Source organism: Cylas formicarius, unplaced genomic scaffold (genome assembly GCF_029955315.1).
Source record: "Cylas formicarius isolate icCylForm1 unplaced genomic scaffold, icCylForm1.1 PGA_scaffold_5__7_contigs__length_24384050, whole genome shotgun sequence".
Lineage (NCBI taxonomy): Eukaryota > Metazoa > Arthropoda > Insecta > Coleoptera > Brentidae > Cylas > Cylas formicarius.
In genome coordinates this window covers 18619123-18641742 of record NW_026844341.1, presented here as the reverse complement: position 1 = coordinate 18641742, position 22620 = coordinate 18619123, and the positions used below count along the sequence as shown (strand labels likewise).

Genomic DNA, 22620 nt, shown 5'->3' with positions numbered 1-22620 from the left:
GACATCTCTAGGCGCAAATAAGAGTTGGTCATTTAGAAATTTCGAATTTTTTTACAATGCCGTTGCTAGGAAACCGCCGACCGACGTCGTCCACAGCCCGCTTAAAAACCGGGAGTTTACGGATTTAACAAAATGTCGTCCGGGGAGAACATTATTCAACGTTCGTTTTCGATAATTGATGTAAGTGAGAGCGAGTTAACTAGTTATTTTTTATTTAATTCTCGTTAGCAGGACGACGACGATGAAAGTGCCGGTCCAAAGGGACCGGAACAGTACGCGCTTAAAACGGGTCATGAATCGGATGATTGGAGTCAGAAAGTAACGACCATATTTGTTATGTAGTGTGCGGGTCTGCGGAAAAACAAAATTTCAGAGCACTAGAAAGCCGGAGGCGTTACCGCGTCAACGAGTGCCGAGCGCGGGGCCGTCGAAGAAAACGGCGCTGCCCAAAGGACGTAAGAGCTTGAACTCGAGCGATAGCGAAGAGAGCGAAGACGGCAGTGTGCGCAAGACGCTGCCGGGACAGTACGATCCCAAGATGTACGACGACTTGATTGTGGATGACGATGTTCGAGCCGTCTTTCAATACATCGTAAAGTAAGTGGGAATAATAAATATGGCTGCGTGACATAATTAATGGGCCGCAGGTACACTCCACAACATTTGAACATCGAATACAAGTTTAAACCGTTTGTGCCGGAATTTTTGCCCGCCGTAGGCGATATTGACGCGTTCCTGAAAATTATCCCTCCAGAAACTACATTGTCGGGGGACGTGTACGACGAAAACGGGCTCCAGCTGGGATTGCTCGTTCTCGACGAACCCGCCGCGAATCAGAGTGACCCCGCTCTGCTTCAGTTGCAGCTCAGGGCCGCCGCCGACGCCGACGTTTTGACAGTTAGCGACAACAATGAAGATGTGGTGAGAAATCAGATTTTTTTTTGCATGCCTCGTGGATATTTGTGCAATTGTTATGAAAAAAAGGAAATGTTCATGAAAAAAAAATCAAATGCTGGCCAAAGAAATACCTCAATCTGCTGTTAAATTTATCTTATTCTACCAGGTGCAATGGTGTGCCCACTTTTTCATTGTGGTGTCAATATTTTTGTATTTCTTGCGTGTAAATTTCATTCACGTTTAAAAAATGAAATTAGTTGATTCATTTTCGTTTTTATTCGGTTGCTTGCATATTGAAAAGCAAGAGTGCGACAAAAATTACAGAAATTTAGAGTGTGTGGTCATTTGTGATTGGGAACAATATGTAACTCCTATACTGGCAATTTTTGTGAGCTCTTCCTGGCACCCTAGCCACCGTTCTCAGAACACAAATTAGTTGCCAAGTAATATAATAAAAACAGCACCCCCTAAAGCACTTGTGAGCAGCGCACCCGCACCTAGTAAGCAACGGATTCGGTAATCTTGAATTGTAGGTGGTGAAAAAAATCGACAACACTGAAAAGAACTCTAAAGTGATTGAAAAATGGATCAAAGACATATCGCATTTGCACAGAAGCAAATCGTCTCCAATTGTCAGATACTCTCAGTAAGGGAACTCACGCCCCCTTTACGCGGTCTTAGGTGGGACGAGCGCTCTCTGTGTTACAGGCCCATGCCCGACCTGGACGATTTGATGCAAGAGTGGCCCGAGGACGTCGAGAAGCGCCTCAAAGAGGTTGGCTTCCCTAAACCGCGCGCGGACATGCTGTTGGGCGAGTACGTGGACACCGTGTGCGGCTACTTCGACATCCCGGTAGGCAAAAACAAAATCCAATCCCTGCACCTGTTCTTTTGTCTACACGCTGCAATCAAGCAGACGCAGCTTTACCAAAGACAGGCGGCGGCCAATAACGAGAGGAAAAAACGGGAAGCGGAGAATAAATCGCGAGCGGACCAACTAGTGTTAGAATAAAATCACTTTATTAGGCAACTCTTTGGTTATAAACTCTAAGTCGGTGAGGTCGTAAGCAGGTTCCGGGTTCCGTTCCCAGAAATCCTCAGAAATAAGCTTGAGCCTGTTCCACGGGAAAAAGTGGACGGCAGTATCGTTAAACACCTCGTAATATTTGAAACTGTTGATGACGGCCAACTCTAAAACATACGGGCATATTCGAGCGATGTAACCCGCTGACTCGTTCACTTCCCATCTGCCGACACGACTCTCCACAATTTGGTTAAAACTGTTGGCGATGATCGCGCACGAGTTCAAGTTCAATCCCCAGTTAGACCACAAAAGGTTGTTCGTCAATTGTCTCGAGCAATGCGGTAGATAAAACAGGGTAACTGAACCACTGGCGGCGCGATATTTCCCCTCTAGATTCTCGTCCACAACCGAAACGTCAAAATAATCCAGTAAAATTTTATCATGTTCATTAAAAATGGGATCGGACGCGCGCACTTGCACCCCGTAGAGTTCTCTCAGGCACAATAGTAATGCCAACTGATAACGCGACACTAGAAGTTGCGACACGCGTCCCAGTCCCAGACATATGATCTCGTCGAATTTTTTACCGTCAAGAGTTTGCAGGCCTTCCCTTAACGACGCAGTTACCGATTCGAAGAAGTCCGTTGTCACTAGTTCTTCTTTCGCTTGGATTACGCGTCTGAAAGTAAAGTGTCGTCACTATCGAACGCGGCCCTAATAATATTTCAAACACCTACCTCACATTTGCCAACTTATCGAAAAATGGATCGAGTTCGTTTTGCGCCGCGATCTCTGTTTTCGGTTTCAGTCTGCTTTTTCTTTTGTAAGACACTTTTTGGAAGCCATTTTGCGGGTTAAAATCAAATGACATTGTTTGACAAACGCGTCCCACACAAATCGGTTATTATCGATTGGCGATGATGGAACAGAAATTGGTTGTTCGACGAGAGACACAGACCATAGATTCGATGCTCGCCGCACACGATTTGAATTACGCTACTGCTTCGTAAAACGGATTTTTTTATTGAATAACAAACGTTACATGCTGATAGTATTGCACATCGACGGTGAACTAATAAAAAGCGCCGACGTTTTCTTCACACACACATATGGCGATTAGCTTGGACATATTTCAATACTATGCCGGCAAAACACAAAATTTTTACGTATATATGTCGTTAAAACACAGCCGAATATCACTCAATCATTATAAGAAAACAATTTTTAAATCGTTACTTCAGTTACTAGCGTTAGATTTATTTATATAATGTTGAGTTTAAGTTCTCTAGAAACAATTAGTAGTGCTTTCTAAAGTTACCTATAGCGTGCTCTTAAGTAGGGAACATTTTTTGATTGGGACTACGTGAAGTGGCTCTAACTATAGGGCAAGGAATATGGAAATTGCAAAATTTATGTCGTAAAGGGTCGGAAAATCCGGGAAATTAGCGGTGTGGTGTGTCTGTGGAACTAAAAATATCAGTCTTCAGTGTTAATAAAGCCAGCGCGACACGGTTCTGTCCAGTATTTACTTCCTAATGGACGAAATTGATTGTTTGACGTTAATGTGCGTCGCGACGGTTTACAAGTTTTGCCGGTGGTAAATCGGGTACAAAAATATGATGATTACGTATAGGGACTGATTGTATTGGTATGCCGATTGTTGGATGATTGCTCGATGACTGTTTTAAGCCGTTTCAATTAACATTACGAGTATTATAATTTTAAGCCAAGTGTAAAGTTAAACGGCCGGAAGCTCCATAAAGTAGTCAACAATAACGGCTAGCTCTTCATCTCTAGCTCGCGGCTTGTTTGCGAACCCCCGTTGGTGTATCGTACGAATCCTCAAAATCGATTTTTGAACAATTCCCCTTTCCTTTGCTGCGTCTAGGCGTTCTATGTAACAAAATTTACCCTATAAAAGTCGTCTAGGTACTGGCGGTAGTACTCCTGCTCGACTCGCTGGCCGTGCTGCTCCCCGACGCGATATACCGCCGCGGGGCGGGTACCCTGAAACGTATAACGGCTTTTTTTGTTATGTAATCGGTATAACACTCTCGCCTAGTTACCGGGGAAGCTCCTCGCATGGAGGGAAAACGTTTTGAAGGTATGCTCCGGGTACATTCCCGGCCGGCGCGTAATGAGCCACAACCACGATCTTGCCCGACCTCGAGCGCGCTTTGCCCACTCCGAGGTAGCTGCTTCTGCGCCACACGAGCTGCGTGAAGTGGCCTTGAAAGAGCGAAAAAAAATTCACCTCCTTGTATTTGTTTTTGAGGTTAAAGGGGATAAATTTAGTAATCCTACCGTAAGTACAGCGTGACCATTTTTTGTTATTATTGCGGGGTATCCCGAAAACATTTATAACTGGCTTCGTTCGAGATACAGGGAGAAACAGAAAATTGTGCATTTCAGTTGCCCTTTGTATCAACGCCCTGTATCTTAGGTCGGATAGTCATGATTCAATTCCTACATGTAGTTTTTCATGTAAATTTTGCAACGTGTTTACTACCAAACTGCAAGAAATTTGGCATAAAAGCTATTATTTCCAGACCTTGTGTATGTAAACCAGCGCTAAGCGTTCGTTTTCATAAACGTATAGGTTTGACCTCTGTAACAAAATCTTGTTTAAAAAACTGCGGCTGTTGTAAAATTTAACCAGAAAAATTAAGAAATAACGAGCCAACAAACAATTCGTTAAAAAAAAACTGCATTTCAATATTTATCCTAAATGTAAGAGAATTGCGCATAAATTAGTTTTAGAGAATATATAAACAAATAAAATTTCTTTCTTTTTAGTATTAGAATGATGGATTTTCGTTATATCCGGAAGTTGTTATATGAGTGGTAAAAACAATTTTGAATAAACTATCAAAATTTAAAAAACAACCTTCAAAACCAAAATTCCACCAAAATAATCAAGGCCATTTAGAACGAAAAAAATTTCATCGTGTCAACCATCAAAAAATGTTTATCTATTAAAAATGCACACATACATGTAGAAATTGAATTGTGTCTGCTGGGGTTTAGATATCTTTTTACGTAGAATCCAGTATCGTATTCAGAGTTTTTTTAATGGAATACTCGGTATAATTAGTATATTATGCAACAAGTGTTGTAAACGACACTAGCCGAGCGACTGTTTAATAAACGACTTTTTCTACGACCGTTAGTTTTTTTCACATTTTCGCAAAACAACGCGAATACATTCAAAATTCAAGGAGTGGGAAATATCTCTGAAAACATCCGATTGCTCCCAAACCCGTGCGGTAAAATCCCGGAAATGTCCGAAGCGGCTCGAATCCGTGGGAAACGAAACTGACGTGGTAAAGTGACGCATCCCGCACGTTAGATCGGTGTGTATTTTTTTTTCACTTTTTACCATGTATATTTTTTAAAATTTTGATTGAGCTTTTTATATGATTTCTAAAAAGGCATAAAGGAATATTAAAAAAAAAAGAATGTATAACTATTTACACTTGTTGGTTTGCTTTTGCAAAATTTTGCAATCTATTTTAAAAAAGAATATTTCACGTTATTCCCCTATTTCGTGACATATTGAAATATACAATTTATGGGAAAATGTTTAACCTTTTTGTGTTCTGTAGTTGTTTTTTTTTATAATAATTTTATTTATAATTAATATTTAATTAAAATAATATATATTGGTGGTTGGTGGTAACTGGAATGGATAAGTTTTTTTTTCTCTGTATCTCAAAAACAAAGTAACTAAAATAGTAACTGTGCCTAAGATTCTTAAGTTGCAATATCAACGCAAAATAGACACACTGTACAGATTTTTTTTTAATTAGAGTTCTCTCGATATTATTTGACGGGAATTTCCACTGTTTTTTTTTCAGTTTTTTTTTTAGTTGTACCTGATTGCCTAGCGTCTCATACCTCGACAGTTGAAAATAAAATTTGAAGGTGCGTTTTTTCGACAGTTTTCGAATTTGTAATTTTTTATCGATGTCTCACCAGCGTTCACGTTGGCCTTTAGCCGGTCGGGTTCGTTACCGAAGTCGTACTGCTTGACCGCGGCGTACCAATACGTGGTGACCTCCTGGCCCGACACGTCCGTCACTATGACGTTCGTAGCCCTACAGAACAGGTTCTGTCCGATGTCCCTGTCGTTGCGATAGTAAAACTTGTTGGTGTGTGCGAGATGATTGGCCCACGTCTGCGCTAAGTGGCACAACTGCCAACAAATCGACAGTTCGTTTCGTAATGCGTTCAACTCAATGCCAAAAAATGCAGTGTAAACCTAACCTAACATTGAATAATAAGGAACTCTACAGTGTTGTCACATTTTTCACAAACCACTGTTTTTACACCGTGTTGCAAGAGGATTTCAAGGTCCTTCATGTTAAAAGTAATGCCTTGCTACTTCGACCAGTACATAAAAAAATTAGAACAAAGTAACAATTTATTACGTTCCATGTCACTTGTTTTTATTGCTGCTCCTACTACAAATGGAAGCGTTTTTTTATTTGCTGAGGTAGTTCGACTATCATCTCCACTTCGTCTTCAAATTCTGCGTTATTTGATATTGCTTCAATTATTATCAATTTGGATTTGCATAAATTATTTTTAGGCATAATCTTCAACTTAATGGTAAAAAATACAGTGTAGTTCTTTTCTCCTAAACCTAACATTGTACAAGTATCCCAAATGTATTTATTGATGGTGAACGTTTGAAAATTGTGAATTGTAATAAAAATCTTGGTGTTATATTTGACTGTAGACTTAGGTTCATGGAACATGTACTGGGTGTTTTTTTTCGATGTATAGAACTTTAAGTTAGCATTACTGTTCAAGATGGCGACCGATTTAACAGCTGTCAAGTGATTTATTCTGTTTGGTTTGGCAATTCATCATGAATAGACTCACGCCTGAACAACGCTTGCAAATAGTGCAATTTTATTTCGAAAATAATGGTTCTGTGCGGAATACGTATCGCGTACTACGCCCATTTTATCGTCGACAAAATCGGCCATCAGAGCAGTTAATTCGATTATCCATGGAACGTTTTCGCACCACGTTTACTCTTATTGATAACTCGGATCCCCAGAGGCGCCGTACGGTGCGTACAGAAGAAGCTATTGCTGCTGTAGAGCATAGCATTTGAGAAGACCCGAATGAGTCCATCCGCCATCGAGCACAGGAATTGGATTTGTGTCCACCCACTTTATGGAACATTTTGGGGAAAGATCTTGGTTTACGTGCTTACAAAATCCAATTCGTGCAAGAATTGAAGCCAAACGATGATCAAATAAGGCGTAGATTCGTCGAATGGGCCCAAAACGAGATTGCCGTTGTTACCGATTTTCATAAGCGAATTTTCTTTAGCGATGAAGCGCACTTCTTGTAAATGGCTACGTCAACAAACAAAACTGCCGCATTTGGAGCGAAGCTAATCCTCAAGTGTATGTCGAAACACCGTTACATCCAGAAAAACTGACTGTTGCGCTTTATGGGCTGGTGGAATCATTGGTCCGTACTTCTTCAAAAACGATGATGGCCAGAACGTTACAGTCAATGGTGATTGGTATAGAGCTATGATTACTAACTCTTTCATTCCTGAATTGAATAACCATGATGTCCAGGAGATGTGGTTTCCACAAGACGGTGCAACATGTCACACAGTTCGTGCCGCAATCGATTTATTTAAAGACACGTTTGGTGACCGCCTAATTTCACGTTTTGGATCTGCGAATTGGCCTCCAAGATCTTGTGATTTTCTCTGGGGCTATGTAAAGTCATGAAAATTGGACGTCCAGATTGGGCTACATCCGCGCCAGCCGTGGCGGTCATATGCCAGAAATCATATTTAAAATGTAATGCCACAAGATTATCTTTCGGATAAATAAAATTCATGTCAATCGAATAATCCATCGTTGTTTTATTGCAACTTAAAGTTCTATACATCGAAAAAAAACACCTCTTATCTTTGTTGCTGAAAAAGTCTTATTTCTTCACCCATAGGACCACAATCGATGTTTACTATTTCTCGTTAATCGGCAAGAAATGCAATCTACGCTATGACTTCCAGAACTAGTTCATTCGAAGACATTAATAGAATATCCTACGAAACGCACAGCTGATTCCCTCTTAAGCATAAACATAGAAAACCTGAAAACTACGATAGGGACGTACATCGGATACTACTGTAAGGATTAGATAGTTAAAACTAGGAGCTGACATCCCGAAACTTGAGAATTTCCTTTTGCTTTTTTTAATACACAATAAATAATTCTAATAATAATAATAAAACATAAAATTGGGAGTGTGTATCGCAATTAATCGAAGCCTTAACTTCATACGCGTTATCAATGAAAAGTTTTTTTTTGCTCTTGCTTTCTCTGCCCTTTCTGTCGCGTTTATATTTCGGTGGTAAAACGCCGTACCTCCGGAGACATCGTCAGCGGCGGAGAGTTGTGACGTTGCCTGTAGACGTTGTGCCAGCACAAACAGTCGGTGATGAAATCGCTGTCCTGCCAGGCTGTCCTGATCTCCGATAGGTCGAGGATCATACTGACGGGCCGGTTTAGCAGTATCTGAAACGGAACGGTGCAATTTTCTTCCATTCTCTCTCTCAATGACGTCAGCAGGAAGGGTGAAAATTTACGCCAAAGATTGATGCGATTCGGAAACCGGCGCGCCAGATTTACGTGAGGATTTTTGGGCCGATAACGGCGGCCATTAATCTTTTCAAATGGTGTTTCGAATTATGCGAAGGTCGTGCCTTGCGCTTAATAAATCTTAAAAGCTGTGTAGCGATTAACGATATGCTATTTTTCTTAACGTGAGAGACTAATAAAATGAAAATTTGCAATGACCAGGCTGGATAACTTGGCATACAAATAATAAAATAGTTGACAAAATTAAGAAGTCATCGAACATGCACAAAAATTCATTTCTAGATTTAATCGGAAGCTTCCCCGGAAGTATATTCTCTCAAGAGGAAATATCGAATTTAATAAAAACTAAAATAAAAAACGACTTTTGTAATATTCAAAATATGTGCCGACTATATCCTGAGTCCATTGACCTCACTGATAAATGCATCATTAACAGAGGGAGCTTTTCCTACAGCTCTGAAAGTTCTGAATGTCAACACGGTTTCAGAACAGGTAGATCAACCCAAACAGCTATCCATTCATTCACTATATTGAGTCTGGAGAGCACCCTGCTGGGATATTTGGGTTCTTAGCAGGTCGTTTGACTTTATGCACTCTTTTGAATAGGATGGCATAAAACGGAATTCGTGGAATAGCTCTGAACTGGTTCAGATCGTTGTTAACAAATCGTAGGCAGGAAACTCAATGCCAATTACTTTCTTCAAAGCTACATAGTTATTGTTTCCTAATAGAAAATTTAAAAACTGTTTTGACTGGAAAGTGCATGGTCAATTTCTACTATGTTCACACCTATTCGAGATATGGTATGGTATTCCCTTTTGGGGAAATTCAAGTCATGCGACATCTGTTTTCAAATCCCAAAAAATAGTCCTAAAGTAGATTGCTGGAGTGTCGCCGGATAGTTCGTGCAGGCCCCTCTTCCTGGAGTGTAAAATACTGCCTTTAACGTGACATATTAGAAGTTTGTTCATGGGTATATAAAAATAAAAATACCTTACAAAAAAACGGAGATTTCCACGGCTATAACACACGTAACAAAGACTGTTTCTCCATAAAAAAAATAGACTAGAATTTTCAAAAAAATATTTTACGAACACCGGTATTGGAGTCTACAATAGACTGTCCCCAGAGCTAAAAAAACAGTAGTAATGAAAAATTTTTAAATCGTAACAAAAGTTGTTCCTCCTAGAAAACTGTTTTTATAATTTAACCGAATATTTTACCCATTAATGTTTATCATCACTCTATTGTTGTGCTCTGTCATATGTTGCTTATTTTTTAAAGTAATTGAATGAATGATATCAAAAAGACCCAGGAGGAATAAAATCTAGCATTTGTTGTTCGTAGTCTTCAAAATATCAGCAGTCATGGCTTGAGTCGGTTTTGATTGAAAATCTAGTTACTACCGACAAACCCATTTTTGCTATCAATGTGAGTAATCATTAATCTTTTACCTTTTTCCAGGGGTGCTTTCATTCCAATGGACCATCTTTTTTCCCTTCGAAATTGTCTAACTCTTCTGAAATATCGTCTTCATCCTTTTTCATTTCAGACATTATTTTGTCCAAAGTAGGTGTAAGTAAAACGAATGTATTGTTCTTCTGATGGCAGTTTTTTCATCCTTATTTATTACAGTTTCTTTTATTCCTGTTATCCTCTTTGGTGACCAGTCGGCGTATTGTTGACTTCCATCAACATCAACTGTGTTTGCAATGCCGGATGTTGAGCTTTCGACGCGAGGAAACATTGAAAAAAATTACTTCTCATTTTCAGAAAACCTTCAATCAAGAAGGAATTTTGCCAACAACTGATTTAAAATAACTATATTTCTAATTTTAAGCACTAAAGCCCATGTACGTCAACTATTTATCCATCTCTCGGGCCTCTTTTCAGTTATCGCAGGTATAGTTCGCCCGAAGATATACCGTTTTAGGACATAATCTGGTATTTAACTTTGGTAAATTTTTATGAAGGTCTAACCGCAGACCTACCTTTGTTGTTGTTTCTTCTTAAACTGGGTTTAAGAAGAAACAACACCTGGGTTCCCATATCAGTTCTATCGGAATAAAATTGCAGTGTTGTAGTGGAAGACCCCGTTTCATGGCCAATTTGTCCACGTTACATATATATATATATATATATATATATATATATATATATATATATATATATATATATATATATATATATATATATATATATATATATATATATATATATATATATATATATATATATATATATATATATATATATATATATATATATATATATATATATATATATATATATATATATATATATACATATCAAACGTTCCCGTCTTCTTTGTGTAGGAATTTTCAAAGCAAAAAAAATTTGAATCACTTCTTTAGTCGATGGTGAATTGGATTTTTTTTCCGCTTGTAGCTGCCGTTGTCCATCACAACACTGTTTGGTGGCATATTGGGAAGCAATTTTTCAGAAAACCATTGTTCAAAGATATCCGCTGTCATGTTTTGTCGTCATTTAATATGGCATATCCAACGAACATTTCCTGCTGTTTCCGTGTATCTTTTCTAGACGGTATCGTAGCTATCAAACCTGGTCTCATCTAAATTTCTTGGATTTCTCTCACTTCAGAAATCCTTCTTGATTCCATCAAAACTTGTCTCTTATTAATGGTTTTGTAGTAAAGAAAGAAGGAACATACTGCTTCATGAAACTGACAGCACCAACCCCCACAAATCAACCAATAGGAAAATGGGAAAACTTCCATTATAAATCAATAATCTACATAAGATTTTGTATTATTTTCTTAAGAAAATATTTTACAGTCATTATGTTAGAAATCAGTTTAAGCTTTCTAATGTGTTTTTAATATCGATAATAAATCGAGCTACCTCAAGTAGGCACTGTTTTAGGAATATTTATAAAAAGCACAGTAATATAAATTAATATAGCACTTTAATCAAAGAAAATTTCTCTGAAAAAAATGGCCCCTTCCGTATATCATTCGGCGAACTATACTTTACTAACCTATCGAAGACTACTAAGTTTTACGGTTCAATATCATTTTTGTCGTGAATCGGATTTTGTTCAGGAGCTTCAGCAAAGTTTAATTTTATTATTTTTTTAAACTTAAACGAATCGTTTTTATAAGTTTGGAAAGCGATTGGCCGTTTCCGCCCGTTATTCGTTTTCGTGGCGTTTCAAACGGCCATTAATAATCCGTCGGTGTTCGTTTCCTTCGTTCCCTCACGAGTGGGGCGAGAGGGGAGGGGACCACGTCTCGATACAAAGGTGCCCGTTCCCCCGCGCCCTTGACATTTTGCACGCCGTTATACAAATTGCAAACGGGCCCCCTCTGCTTCTGGCCGTTTTGTCGTGCCGTATTATACAAGATGCTAGCTTTTCCGAGGGTTGGGGCGGGCGGCGAAAAAGCGGCATGTATGTCATTTGATTTCGTTCCGGCGTACGTAATATACCCCGCAACATCAATGCTTAATAAAATTTAAAGCGGCCCATTTACGGTCCATTTCAGGCAAGACCTACTTAATACAGAACAAACATGGATGAGTTTTACCATGGTCCTGCGAAGGTCTCCGGTTAAGGTACTGTAAAATACTTAAAACGTCAGAGCAATAAATGCACTATATTTTTGGTCGTACTGTATTACACGAAAAAAAAATTGTTTTTGGGGAGGGGCTACGTGACGTTCGTGCCTTTTTGGCGTAGTCGAGGAGGTGTCAATTTAAATGAAATCAAAATAATTTATCTGTCAAAGAGAATACGAATAAAGTCGGTTAGACTGATTAATGATTATAAAATCCGATGGCATTTAAGTCTCAGAAGGCCCATGCAAAATACCTTAATAATAATGTATGCAACTGGGTAGATATTATTTTGTTGTCAGTCTAAAATAATAGAGCTGCTTCCAAAGTTAGGCCACATTTTGAACATCTGAAAGGTGGTATTATCGGCGAATACTGACAGGGTTTCTAATTTAGAACTGCTACAGAAAACCCACAAACAGGAGGAAACGATCAAATCTCTGAAAAGAAGAAAATTGGAATGCTTTGGCCACGTAATCAGAAGACCTAAATATGCGAGGCTACAGGACATTATAGAATTAAAGATCAAGGACAGAAGGAGAAGCTCTTTGCTCAAAAACCTACGGGAATGATTTGGAATGACATCAAACCAACTATTCAGAGCAGCTGTTAACAAGATTAGGAGAGGAACGAGAAGAAGAAAAACATTCTGAAGCCCGGTAGCCAGAATTGTAAATATGCAACATGTCTACTACCAAGTTGCAAGAAATTTGGCCGATAAAATTACCATATTAATACTTAATATCACGCAGGAAACATCTCAGTGGAAAAAATGTCTCGTCCATTCGTGCCAAGGAAATTTAACCAGGGAAATTAGAAACTATTATAAAACAAGCCAGTAAACAATTTGTATTTCAAGATGTATAACCTAAATTTGCCCTAAATATAAGAAAATTGCATTAATATAATTAGTATATACAGATTGGATTTTATCCATTTTTATCGATATTTATCAATTTTCCTTATGCACGCACAAGTTATATGCGTAGTAAAAAGATTTTTGCATAAGATTTAGCCATTTGACACTAACAAACATCAAAATGTGTTTCTCGTATCGAAATTTCCTTTAAAAACAAAATTCGACCAAAATAATTCAGCCTATTTCGTTCAAAAACAAAAATATTCTTTATCCGTACTGACACAAACTTTCATAACGTCTTTGGACGCCCTAAGCTAATATAAATTTTACCCAGTACAATAAACTATTCACAAAATTAATTTTGTTTAGTACACGTTTATCTCGTGCATGCATAGTTTCGCATGTTCAAACGCAGTTTCCTCGCACTACACTCCAAGGGACCCGAATATATAGGTGAACAAGCATTACGTAAGAACATAGATAATAGCGTGCAAGAAACATTACAACTCAATTAATCATAACTCTTCAAGTATGGAAAATTGGATGCCAGAACACCGCGTAGTTGTAAAAAAAAGTAATATATATTTTTTGATATTAAATATATCACCAATAGAAATTTCATATAAATCTTCGATGCAAAGTTTTGAAAAAAAAATACAATCCAAAGAGGCAATTTAATTAATTTATTAATTATTTAATTAATACCTGTTGCCGCTTCTATATAAACGTCGCTTCATCTTGCTTAATTTAAATGGCATCGCCTGTATATTATCGTCAAATCATTTTTAGATTCTAGGCAAGAAACCGTCCTTTCGAAGAAAGTTGCGCGCACAGACAAAACGAACTTCGTAAAACCTCTTTTTCATTTAACTTTAGTTTCTTCTCAACCATCTTGCCTTTTTTCGAAACTCAAAAATCAATTTAATAAGTTCCAACAATTTAAAAGGTCATACTTTATTAGATTTTATTAGATTATTATAATTCAAGCGGATGGCCGAACAAGAAGAAAACTACTAATTAAACAAAAATGAGATTTTACGAAATTTATTCGTGCGAAACTGTCTTCGAAATCAAAATTGGGTTAGTTTCTTTCCTAGAATTAGTAAATTGAGCTGTGCTATTTAAAAAAATTCAATAAACCGTGTTTCTAGAAAACCCGCACATAACGCCCTGTAGGTTCCATCTAAAATTATATGCCAGGAAATGGTCAAAATTGCTTAAACATGCAGGGAATGAATGAATGAACAAAATATAGCCCTTATAATTTGAAGTATATCTGTTTGTTGTAAATTTAAAGACTTTCTTTGAAATCGAATATCGAAGATAAATTACACAAAAAAAGGGGGGATCAAAAATCATTTCCAATATTGAATTTTTTTGAAAATCGCACGTTTGGAGAAAATTGAAAAAGAAATCATTTTTTCCGATAATATTTTTTGAATTAATAAAAGACTTTCGTAAACTCATTTATTTATTATTTTTGATGCACAAACTGTCTCCAGGACCGGGAGTTTAAAATTCATTGGTAAAAAATATGCCCATATGATGCGGGCTCAAAAATTTGTGAATAAGTTTCGGGGCGCTTTTCCCTCACGACTCGGCCGGGGGGGAAAATCCATAATATGCGGTTACGGAACGCGGTTGCGGCCATGCGCCCAAACACTCGGGACATCCGCATTCGAGACGATTCCGGAACGCGCCCACGGCGCATTTAGTTCCCGACCGCGGCCGCTGCTGTCGCGGCGTCAAAAAAACGCGATGCGGTCTGTGCATGACGGACGTCAAGCAGAATCGCCGTCCGTACGTCCGAAGAGATCACAATCGTTTTTTTTTTTGCTTCGCAAGTCAGTGAAAATTTCTGTTTTTTTTCCGCCGTTCCGACACCGAAATGTGACGCGATCGCGCGTGTAGGACGTAAGGTTCGCGCCCCGTCGGTTTATTTTTAAAACGGCGACGAGGACGCAGGTGGTGTTACGAAAATAAAACCTGGCGCCTGCCGGCGGCGATCGCTTCGTTTTTTTTTGGGTGATAATGTGGAAAAATAGAAACACGACACGGCCTCGATAAAATGGCGATGCCCAGGCTCGCGTGCGGTGTCCGGCTACTGGTGAGAAACGACTTTTTCCCCGTCGCCAGCGGGCTGCTGCTGCTGAACAAAACGTTCCAGGTTAGGATCGCGCCGTATTCCGAGGCGAAAAATTTAATTAACGCGGAAAAGAATGACGCAGTCAGGGTCGTTAGTTCGTCTAGCTCGTCGTCGGATAGCGACTCGGAGTCCGAGGAGCAGCAGCAGCAACAGCAGGTGACCCTCGAATATCACAAAGGTTTGCCGAAGATAACGGTGCCGTTGCCGAGTCGCCGCGAACGGTGCAGCTTCACGTTGAAACCCATCTCGAATACGGTCGGCGAGTTTTTGGAAATGCTCAGGAAAGAGGACCGCGGCATAGATAGAGCAGTGTGTCGATCCATGGACGGTACTCGCATAGCGTCTTCCAACACAATCGAAACCCTGCTCGACGACAATTTCAAGCTGGTGGTGAACGACACGTGTTACACTGTGACCACGCCGAAACCGCAACGCGCCACCAGCGAGGAGGTGCAGAGTCTCAGCGACATCAAGAACATGGTCAATAACCTGTACCGGGCGCTCCACGTCGACGAGCACCAAATCACCAAGGAGAAGGACCTGTTAGCGCAGATGGAGGCGTTGCAGCAAGAGATACAGCCGCTGGAAGAGAAACGTCTCGAACTGGAACTGGTGGCGCACAAGAAAAACAATTGGCTCGTGTGGGCGGGGCTCGGCCTGATGTCGGCCCAGTTTGGTATCCTGGCGCGGCTCACGTGGTGGGAATACTCGTGGGATATCATGGAACCGGTCACCTACTTTGTCACGTACGGTACAGCAATGGCGTGCTACGCGTATTTCGTCCTCACCAAGGAGGAGTATGTGCTGACAGATATCAAGGACCGACAGCACCTACTGGTGTTGCACGGGAAGGCAAAGAAGCTGGGCGTCGACCTCGACCGTTACAATCATCTGAAGGACGAGATTCACAAGATCGAGTACCAATTGAGGAAGCTGAGGAACCCGCTGAAGCTGCGTCTGCCGCCGAAAAGGTCGGGGGCCGCTGAGCAGAAGGCCGGAAACGGTACTATCGCACCACCTCCGGCGGCGGCGGAGGAAAAAGCGCCAGAACAAAAATGAAGAGCCAGCCCCATTCCCGCTTTAGACGCGTTCGGGGCCATTTTTGGGGCCGGTCATCCCCCCCGAAAGAAAATCCGCCAAAGAGTTATAACGCGCGCACAAGAGCTTATTTTCCAATCGTTCATCGAGAGTGCCTGATCAACGAACGTGATTTCTTTTTTCTTTGGTGAGGGTGAGAGAGAGAGAGAGAGAGCGACACGGAGAGACTTTCGATTGTGTTTTTATTTCGTGTTTTTTCGCAAAACGCCACATATTTAAGTACACGCAAATTTTGATGTTCCTTTTTTTTTCTGTTAGATTATATCGAAATAAATGTTACGATTCGAATCTTTGACGGCTGGTTTTATTGTGTAAAATTCATGATTCATTTCCGGTTCCCTTTATCCTTATCTCGAGGGATTATCGATTTATGAAAAAAAAACCAATATTTGATTTTATCGAAAACTAAGCCAACGTGACCGTTTGGATTTTTTCTTTTTCAAATTTCTCAGCGTTTCTAGTTCTGCGATTGCTAGAAAATAACTTTTTAAAATTTTATTGAAGTTTTTCATTAGTGACTAATTATTTAATTCTAGTAGTAAAAAAACGGAGAAAAAATTTTTTTTTCGGGAACTCAAAATAACCCAAATAAATTTGTAACCTTTTTTATTGGAGGGAGGAGGGGGGAGGGCAATTTCGGCCAGCTACTATATTTTTTAAGTATTTTTTAAACTCTGTATGGGCTGCGCAAACTTTAATTGGAATAAAACTCAGGGAAACTAACAATTTGTGTGCTCTCATTCGAGAATTTTTTTCGATGTCACGAACGGTTTTAGACAAACGACTTTTTTCGTGGAGCCTTAAAAATGCGATTTTTAATATTTCCTGACTCTCCGGGCCTCCCAATGTCAATATGTTGCGTCAGTTGCTTTACTTCGTAGCGATGTTTGAAAAGCGCCTGAATATCGCAGAAAAAACATGAACTGTACTAGAACCTAGGGTACTTTACTCGAATATATCTTGTATTTTTAAGCACGAAAGTGTAACCGCGGGAAATACGAAATCGTTTGAAAAGGAAAAGCAGCGGCTACCTTTTGGAACAAATTAGGTCTGTCGTCGATCTCCTCCGGGGTGACGTTGTTGTTAGCGGTGGACGCGGCTGCCTCGACCGGTTCCGGCCTGTTGGCCTGCACTATTTTGGCGGCGTTAAACTTGCGCCTCAGGTTCTGGAGCACCTGGGCTTCTTCGCGCCTACGACTCGGCCGGTATTGGGGGGCGCAGGGCAGCGTCGGGATCTGCGGTTCCTGCTGCTGCTGTTGCTGTTGCTGAATGGACGTGCTGAGCAACCTGCGTTGAATGCAATATTAACGCTAAACTAAAATTTGGATATATATATATATATATATATATATATATATATATATATATATATATATATATATATGTTTTGTTTTAGTCCTTTACGGATGGAACTATGTGTATTGGTGGTAATCCGGGTGTTCATCCGTTCGTTCTTTGACCCTGGAGTAGGATGGATCATTCGCCTGACTTTTCGCCAAAATATCACTTGTCATCTTCAGAGGCTGCGTGTGGAAATAACCAGCAGACAAAGGGAACGCCACCGTAGTCATGAATACAGAGGACTAGGAAAGGAAGATGCAACAGATACTGGAAGACGACTGCTATAAAAAGGTATCAAGGGACCCAACAACTTATCTGGAAAAAACCACCAAAGCAAAGATCAAGCAAGTTATCCAGGATGAGCAGCTGCAAAAGAAACCTATACCTCGAGAAAAGTCAAGCAGGTGTCCCAAACTTTACGGTTTACCAAAAATCCACGAGAACGACGTACCACTGAGACTAATCGTAAGCGCCTTCAATTCCCCAACACAGAAGTTGGAGAAGTATCTAGCTAACATACTGCAACCTATCGTGGAAGCCAAGGCATCTTATGTAAAGAACTCCGAACACTTTTTACAACTGATAAAGGAAATCAACATCGATCCACAAGATATCTTGGCTAGCTTCGATGTAAAATCTCTGTACCCGAGTATACCTATTGACGAGGCTTTGGACCTGATCACAATGAACGAAGACATCCCATCACACGTCATACAGCTAGTGGAGCACTGCCTAAAGAACACGTATTTTAGATACGATGGTTAGCTCTATAGACAGACAGATGGCGCCCCAATGGGGTCATCACTTTCGCCAGCAATAGGAAACCTGTTCATGGCCTATTTCGAAGCTCAACCGATCCGAGAAAGTCAACTCACGCCGAAGCTCTGGATCCGATACGTCGACGACATTTTTATCATATGATCCCACGGAGAGGCTAAGCTAGATCATTTTCTATCTTACTTGAATTCTTTACACGATAGAACCGAGTTCACCATAGAAAAGAAGGACTACCATTTCTGGACGTCGTTTTGACACGATCAGACGGGAGAAAACTGCAACATCAAGTATATCGCAAACCTACTCACACCGATAGGTACCTGAATGCACAATCGCACCATCACCTTAGTCAAATCCAGGCCGTTGCCAATACTCTGATCTGCAGATCGGTGAGACTCACAGACGAAATCCATAACAAGCGAGAAATGGAAAAAATCACACGAACACTCCGAGACAAAACTATACGGAGTCTACTATATGAAATGCCAAGAGGACGAACACAAGGACACGGCGAGACTCAATTAAAGAACAGGAAAGGGAAGACATACCTTCAACTACTTTGCCATATGTAAAAGGAGTAACTGATCAAGTAGGAAGGATTCTGAAACCATACAAAACAGTGGGTCAGCTAATAGGAAATCCAAAGGACCCTTCTTACCTAGAAAATGAAGGAGTCTATCTAATCCCGTGTAGAGACTGTCGAAAATATTACATAGGACAAACTAACAGAAAAATATCAGCCAGAATCGAAGAACACAAACTGGCTGTAAGCAACAAACAAATGACATCGGCAATCTACCGGCACCACCTGCAGACGGGTCACAGAATGAATTTTGGAGAAAGCAAGGAGATCGCAAACATTACAACATTCAAACAGAGAACAATAAGGGAAGCGATTGAAATTCAAAAACATGATAACATAAACAACAGAGATGATGCCTCAACCCTCCCTGCAGTTTGGAAAGTGGTACTAAACCACACTAACAGCGTGATTGCACAGCCTATTGTTTCCACCAATAGCGAGGAAGCGCCAACCACCGCGGCGCAATCAAATCGAACCAATAGCGAGGTAGCACCGCTAGTCGCGGCAACCGTGTCCCCCACTCCGCAGCGATACAATTTACGGCGGAGGGGACCGCGATTATAAAAAGCGCCGCACCGCCCATTTTCACCTCAGTTTAAGTGCGGACACGTGCGAGTGATATGGACGCGCAGCCTCTGAAGATGCCAAGTGATATTTTGGCGAAACGTCAGGCGAATGATCCTACTCCAGGGTCAAACAACGAACGGATGAACATTCGGGAGATAGAACGGGGAGAAAAGAAAAGTGATGTGGGACGTCGATACGAACTTACACCGTCGACTGTATCCACGATTTGGAACCGTAAAGAAAAAATCATTTAGGCTCACGCGGCAGGCAGTTCTAGTAAAAAACTGAGGAAGGGAAAATTTTAATTAATAATAATAATTAATTTGCCTTCAACGGCAGACTTGACAGAGGAAGAGAATTTTTTATGTATCATTGGAAAGATGCCCCTCTCGAAGAAATAGTGAAAATACAAGCCAAAGTACGAGATGCGTATTGGCATACTAAAAAAATTCAAAAGAAAATGACCGATTATTTGAAACATTAAATGTGGTAGATGTTAAAATATGTATATAAAATATTTAAATATTACAGAACACATATGCGTATTGTTATTTTTCAAGTGCCTTGAAGGGACTGCTTTTTTTTTTCATTATAAAGAGTTTCAACGTCGTCACCAACGATGTTACAAAAAACAATTTTATTTAAATTGAATTGAAAATTTCCGGCAACACGATTAGGCGTCTCAGTCACAGCCCCATCTTTTCTCAGCATTTTTTTCACTTCTTTATTCCACTTATTAAATAATAAGTTATATTTTATTAAAAAAAATGAAACAAATTCATAAAAAGTAAACAAATAAAAAGACCAGACGTTTAATATGTGCTTGATAGATATTGGCCCATATTTCCCTGATAATATTTGTTAAATCATCCAACGACGCAGCTAAGCTACATTCCCCTTTGGTCCCATAAATGTTCTATTGGAGGCCACCTCATTTAAATAACTTTCCGCCATTTTTGCACACTGTGCCTGACATTATAAAACTTCTCATGTAATTTGATAAACTTGTTGGTTTGAGATTAAATTCCATATTTCTTTTAATAACATAAAAGATATTATACGTCTACACGTGTAAAACTAAAATTTAAATAAAATTGTTTTTTATAACACCATTTCAAAAGATCTAAGCTACAATTAAAAAAATATATATATGTCCTAATTGTCCTAATTAAAAAATATTAAACTTTTCATAATTACAAACGGCATTTTTTAAGAAAAATACGCTTCTCAACACCAGGGTGTTGTTCCACCAATGCCGCTTCCAGGATTCACAGACACGATTTGGTTTATTTCAGTATTTATTTTTAACAAATAAATAGTCCTGTTTTGTATTTTAATAATTTTTTTTTAATAATATTAAAATAATTTTTTAGTACCAAGGCGCCACCATTATTATTATTATAATTTCACGTGATGTCAATATCGAAAAAAAAAATCCTCAAAAAAATTTTTTTATAAAAAAAAAATAATAGAGATATTTTCCAATGACGATACACTGTCTTCTATTGAAATTTATGAGACTGTTTATTAGTTTTGGGACTAGTCAATTGACAGACAATTAACCACTAGTCAAATTTGATTGAAATGTTTTAAATATTAATTGTAGAGTGTTAATAATAATACGTATTTTTATAATAAATTATTACGCGTTTGTGATTTACCTATATAATCCTCTTCAAGGAATACCCGAATACGATAATAAAAATATCCACTCTATTTGGTTCTCAGAACGATGCGATGGCGACGTAACGCGCAATATAAATAAATATCAATCTCATTGCATTTTTTAAATTACTTCGGTAACTGACTGGTCAATTCTATATGTATAAAGAATATATTATGATCCAGCAATGAATTTTTGGAAACTAATCACTCGATCACGTTTTAAAAAAAAAATTGGACGCCAAATATAAGTAGACACCCCGTAGATATTCGAATGAAAACGGTGGCGTAATTTCACATTCATTACGAGTCGTTTAGATAGAGACAGAGAGAGAGAGAGAGAGAAATAAGAGAAGAAAGATTTTTTTCTCGAACGCACGGCGTTTTTTTTTTCTCTCGCGCGTTATCTCATCATCATCGTCATCATTCTTCTTTCGTCCTACCTCTTGGAGACGGGCGTCTTGGGTCTGCCGCATGGCTGCGTCAGCAGCCTGATACCGGGCGGCATCGCCTGGGGGCATATGGAAGATTGGGACGCGATCCTAGGTAGCTCCATGACTCGGGCGGGACGACGATGGACGCCGGCAGCATCCGCGTGCAACGTTGCCGCATATCGTCGCCGCGCGTCGCGACGGCCGTCCTCACGTATCGCTGTCGCCGCTACTACTGATCGCGCGCGATTTACCGACCGGGGGCGGCGGCGGAATCCACGAATTCGGACCGTGGACATTGCGGCGCACGCGTCCGCCCCGTATCATATACAGGACGGCCGATTTAATACGGCCCCGCGGAAAAATAAACTCAATTCGACAAAAGCAGTAGCAAGTTGCTAAAGATGCTAATTTTAGGATTTTTTTTTGCAAATTATTATCTATACGAAGTCCCGAAAGAGAACGAAGTGTCATAATATAGGAGATCTGTTATAAACATCCATCAAATGACCAGATGATCAAATAACCCAAGATGAAGAGAAAAACTTCCGAAACTTCACGGAGACTACTCAAATTGGGTGTTAGAATTAAATATAAGCTAGACCGAATTCATGCTTGCAGGTGGATAAAAGAAAATCATCGAAGGAAAACCAGCAATAAACAACTGCATCAGATTAAAACCTTTCCAAAAAGGTGGAGGCGACTAATATACAATATAGGTAGCCAAAAAAAAAAAAAAGAAGAAGCAGAAAACCCCGCACCTCCAGTGGAAATAATATTGACCTTCGAGATGAAGACGTTCCAGATAGAGAACGGTAAAGACCGCGATGTGGAAGATGTAGAAAATCTGCTATATAAACTTTTGATTTATAATAATAATAACAATAATAATAATAATATACTTTATTCAGGTAATTTCGACAAGAAAAATTACAAGAAAAGGCAAGAGTGCAGCGCCCAGACGTATCTGCTTGCTGATTTCTACACTTATCCTTACACATAAC

At 39.6% G+C, this 22620-nt stretch overlaps 4 protein-coding genes across 7 annotated transcripts; 2 read left to right on the top strand and 2 right to left on the bottom strand.

The window, feature by feature from the left end:
- The first annotated feature begins 55 nt into the window (after positions 1-55).
- Positions 56-14185, top strand: LOC132701710 (intraflagellar transport protein 46 homolog). Of its 4 annotated transcripts, none has more exons than XM_060669848.1 (7): positions 56-180; positions 229-318; positions 374-597; positions 648-921; positions 1431-1543; positions 1606-1750; positions 12549-14185. In XM_060669848.1, exons 1-7 carry the CDS (start codon positions 133-135, stop codon positions 12594-12596), a joined length of 942 nt encoding a protein of 313 aa, XP_060525831.1. In that variant the 5' UTR covers positions 56-132; the 3' UTR covers positions 12597-14185. The 4 variants fall into 4 exon arrangements, with proteins under 4 accessions (XP_060525831.1, XP_060525830.1, XP_060525832.1 ...); XM_060669847.1 differs by lacking the exon at positions 12549-14185 and adding an exon at positions 7904-8262; XM_060669849.1 differs by lacking the exon at positions 12549-14185 and adding an exon at positions 5779-5805.
- LOC132701714 (SRR1-like protein) lies at positions 1901-3988 on the bottom strand. Its single transcript, XM_060669853.1, has 2 exons — positions 2659-3988; positions 1901-2600 (listed from the first exon to the last, which is right to left on the bottom strand). Exons 1-2 carry the CDS (start codon positions 2790-2792, stop codon positions 1901-1903), a joined length of 834 nt encoding a protein of 277 aa, XP_060525836.1. The 5' UTR covers positions 2793-3988.
- On the bottom strand, positions 3788-21839 carry LOC132701711 (uncharacterized). Its single transcript, XM_060669850.1, has 6 exons — positions 21629-21839; positions 17287-17542; positions 8326-8475; positions 5897-6116; positions 3988-4150; positions 3788-3928 (listed from the first exon to the last, which is right to left on the bottom strand). Exons 1-6 carry the CDS (start codon positions 21739-21741, stop codon positions 3847-3849), a joined length of 984 nt encoding a protein of 327 aa, XP_060525833.1. The 5' UTR covers positions 21742-21839; the 3' UTR covers positions 3788-3846.
- LOC132701709 (calcium uniporter protein, mitochondrial) lies at positions 14676-16536 on the top strand. Its single transcript, XM_060669845.1, has 2 exons — positions 14676-15118; positions 15179-16536. The coding sequence occupies exons 1-2, from the start codon at positions 15080-15082 to the stop codon at positions 16214-16216; spliced, it is 1077 nt and encodes a 358-aa protein (XP_060525828.1). The 5' UTR covers positions 14676-15079; the 3' UTR covers positions 16217-16536.
- Positions 21840-22620: the final 781 nt, after the last annotated feature.

Coding starts and splice junctions, on each gene's coding strand:
- LOC132701714 (XM_060669853.1), bottom strand. CDS start 2,792: ATGTCATTTGATTTTAACCCGCAAAATGGCTTCCAAAAAGTGTCTTAC. Junction 2,601..2,658: donor GATAAGTTGGCAAATGTGAG/GTAGGTGTTTGA, acceptor CTTTACTTTCAG/ACGCGTAATCCAAGCGAAAG.
- LOC132701711 (XM_060669850.1), bottom strand. CDS start 21,741: ATGGAGCTACCTAGGATCGCGTCCCAATCTTCCATATGCCCCCAGGCG. Junction 17,543..21,628: donor AAGACGCCCGTCTCCAAGAG/GTAGGACGAAAG, acceptor CATTCAACGCAG/GTTGCTCAGCACGTCCATTC. Junction 4,151..5,896: donor AAAGGCCAACGTGAACGCTG/GTGAGACATCGA, acceptor CGCTCTTTCAAG/GCCACTTCACGCAGCTCGTG.
- LOC132701709 (XM_060669845.1), top strand. CDS start 15,080: ATGGCGATGCCCAGGCTCGCGTGCGGTGTCCGGCTACTG. Junction 15,119..15,178: donor CGTGCGGTGTCCGGCTACTG/GTGAGAAACGAC, acceptor AAAACGTTCCAG/GTTAGGATCGCGCCGTATTC.
- LOC132701710 (XM_060669846.1), top strand. CDS start 133: ATGTCGTCCGGGGAGAACATTATTCAACGTTCGTTTTCGATAATTGAT. Junction 181..228: donor GTTCGTTTTCGATAATTGAT/GTAAGTGAGAGC, acceptor AATTCTCGTTAG/CAGGACGACGACGATGAAAG. Junction 319..373: donor CGGATGATTGGAGTCAGAAA/GTAACGACCATA, acceptor ACAAAATTTCAG/AGCACTAGAAAGCCGGAGGC.